At 38.5% G+C, this 3,069-nt stretch overlaps 1 protein-coding gene across 1 annotated transcript; it reads left to right on the top strand.

Annotated features, from left to right (window-relative positions):
* The first annotated feature begins 1,815 nt into the window (after window positions 1–1,815).
* Window positions 1,816–2,826, top strand: LOC114924440 (disease resistance protein RUN1-like). Its single transcript, XM_029289005.2, has 2 exons — window positions 1,816–2,361; window positions 2,494–2,826. Exons 1-2 carry the CDS (start codon window positions 1,816–1,818, stop codon window positions 2,824–2,826), a joined length of 879 nt encoding a protein of 292 aa, XP_029144838.2.
* Window positions 2,827–3,069: the final 243 nt, after the last annotated feature.

Below are 3,069 nucleotides of genomic sequence, written 5' to 3'. Positions count from 1 at the left end.
CTATTCACCCACCTCGACACCCCGTTGAGTCTTAGTTCATCCCACACCAAGGAACCGGATCTTCACTGCGCGGAAAGGTGTTGGAGGAAGATCACTGGTACCCCGATTCATGAATAACTGAAGGGTCCCGATCAAGGATAGGATAGGACACAAGTATGGGAGCTTCTTCGACGAAATTAGTTTGGACGTATTAGTTTCTTTAATTACCTTTAAGCATTTTATTTTGAACCATACTCATGGATAAGTTATTATTCAATTCCATCATTTTAGTGCTACTCGTTTTCCCCTTTCACGCGCACTCCACCCTCCCTTGCATGACGATTTAGTCCATTTTCTATCTCTATCAAGTGTGGCACCTTATTTAAAGACCTTCATGGATAGGATTTAACCTAGGGTGTTACACAGCGGCCTAAACAGCCTGATGCTTGAGTATGATAACCTCTACAGAGATTCCCCTAAAACCGCTCGGATGAGATTATTCATCTTCCCTGGTAACGGTCCTGATTCTGCGTCCACCCAACCTTTCCCAGCTAAACTGAAATCCAAAGCAAACGGCGGTGCTATTGTTCCTTCGTAAATTACGCCGGTGAAGTTCCAAGATCTGCCACCGGTTAACAATTTTAATACCTCAGACCAGGTGTTGGATTCGGATCCAAAAGTGAATCAACCGGTCGAAGATTCTTGTTCTTCTCATTTGAATAGTCCGTTACCTGCTTTACAGTATGATGTTTTCATCAGCTTCAGAGGTGAGGATACACGCGCAAGCTTCACTTCCCATCTTTTCAAAGCCCTGTCCCAAAAGCAGATAGTTACATACACTGATGACTTGCTTCACGAAGGAGATTAGATCACGTCCCTCCTCCTCAGAGCAATTGAAGAGTCTTGCCTTTTGCTTGTTGTATTCTCAGAGAACTACGCATCCTCAAAGTGGTACTTGTAAGAACAGGTTAAAATAATGGAGTGCAAGAAAGAATTTGGACAACTTGTTATACCTGTCTTCTACAACGTTGATCCATACTTGTAAGGTATCAACTAGGAAGTTCCAATGAAGCGTTTAAAAAACACTTGCAGAATAACAAGAAAGCAGAGGTTCAAAAGTGGAGGGAAGCTCTCACTGCAGCAACAAATTTAGAAGGCTTGGACTCCCGTTCTTATAGGTATGTATGCGTTTATTGAGTTAAGGAACCCCTTTTTGTTCAATTTTGTTGACGATCGTGTTACACTGCTCCTAATGTTATGTCTTGACCCCCTCCCCTTTCCTCTTCCTTCATATTGTAGGGACGAAATTGAATTCATTCAGAATATTGTCAAAGATGTTTTGCAGAAGCTGATTAACCATTACCCACCCAATGATAGTAAAAGTCTCATTGGCATTAGTAAAAATCTTGAAAAGGTAGAATCACTATTAAGTGAATCTGTTGAAGTCAGAATTATTGGAATTTGTGGCATAGGGGGTATAGGAAAAACAACCCTAGCAAGACTTATATTTGAGAAATATTCTTATACGTTTGAAGGCTCCTGCTTCTTAAAAAATGTACGAGAAAGATCAAGAAACTATGGACTAACTAAGTTACGTCGTCGACTTTATTTGGAGCTCTTACAGGGAAAATTTGGCAAAATAACACAGGAAAATCCACTTTTGTTGAGGACAGGGTAAGCAAACAAAGAAATTTTATAGTTCTTGATGACGTGAGTAGTTTAGAGCAATTAGATTACCTGGTTCAGAAGATTCGATGGTGTGGCGCAGGTAGTAAGATCATTATCACAGCTAGAGACAAAAATGTGCTGGTTCCAACGGTTGAAACAATATATGAGATGAAGATATTAGATTCTCATGAATCATTTAAACTGTTTAGTTTGAATGCATTCAATGAAGACTATCCACAAATTGGATACGAGGAGCTATCATGGAAAGCGGTTAGCTGTTGCAAAGGCATCCCACTAGCCTTAATAGCATTGGGTTCTTTTCTTCATTCAAAGAGTAAAACTGAATGGCATAGTGCATTACAAAAGCTTGAGAAGACACCAGATCCAGAAATTCAGAATATTTTAAGATTGAGTTATGATAGATTAGATGATGAGGCAAAACAAATTTTTCTAGACATCGCATGTTATTTTAAGGGAGAGCTTGTAGAATACGTAGTTAATCTGTTAGACAGTTGTGGCTTGTATGCAGCTATTGGCATGAGATCCCTTCTTGATAGAGCTTTAATAGCTATATCTCATAATTGTGTGCGGATGCATGACTTGATCCAAGAATTAGGTTGGGATATCGTTTGTCAACAATCTAGTAGAAATCCTGAAAATCATAGCCACTTGTGGGATTCTAATGATATTCAGGATGTTTTGGGAAACAACAAAGTAAGCCACACACTCTTTTCTGGGAGAAAATTTGTTAGAACAGAGATATAGTTTAGTTGAATTCCTAGAGGCAATGTTTTGATATTACTTGATTTCATTTGATTTAATTCATTTCTTTTTTTTGTTTATCAGGGAACTGATTCTATTGAAAGCATAGTGTTTGATATGTCTCAAATAGCAGATCTACAGTTGAATGCTGATACATTCAAAAAGATGCCTAAGTTAATATTTCTCAAATTATATATCCCATCGAAGAGTGATGGCAAATTAAATAAACTGCAGCTTCCCGTAGGACTAAAGCTATTTCCTTCTAAATTAAGATACTTGGAGTGGGATGCCTACCCTTTGCCATCTCTGCCATTGAATTTTTGTCCTGAGAAGCTTGTTACTCTTCGCTTCCGGAACATTAAACTTAAAAGACTTTGGGATGGAGTTCAGGTTTGTACACATCCATCAAACAAATGACAAAACATGCATTATGTACAAACCTGAATCCCATCCCAAAGTCTTTTAAGTTTATTGTTTCGGATGCGAAGAGTAACAAGCTTCTCAGGACAAAAATTCAATGGCAGATATGGCAAAGGGTAGGCATCCCACTCCAAGTATCTTAATTTAGAAGGAAATGGCTTTAGTCCTACAGGAAGCTACAGTTTATATAATCTGCCATCACTTTCTGATGGGATATATAATTTGAGAAATCTTAACTTA

This window comes from Arachis hypogaea, chromosome 9 (genome assembly GCF_003086295.3).
Source record: "Arachis hypogaea cultivar Tifrunner chromosome 9, arahy.Tifrunner.gnm2.J5K5, whole genome shotgun sequence".
Lineage (NCBI taxonomy): Eukaryota > Viridiplantae > Streptophyta > Magnoliopsida > Fabales > Fabaceae > Arachis > Arachis hypogaea.
This window is presented reverse-complemented; position numbering and strand designations above follow the sequence as displayed.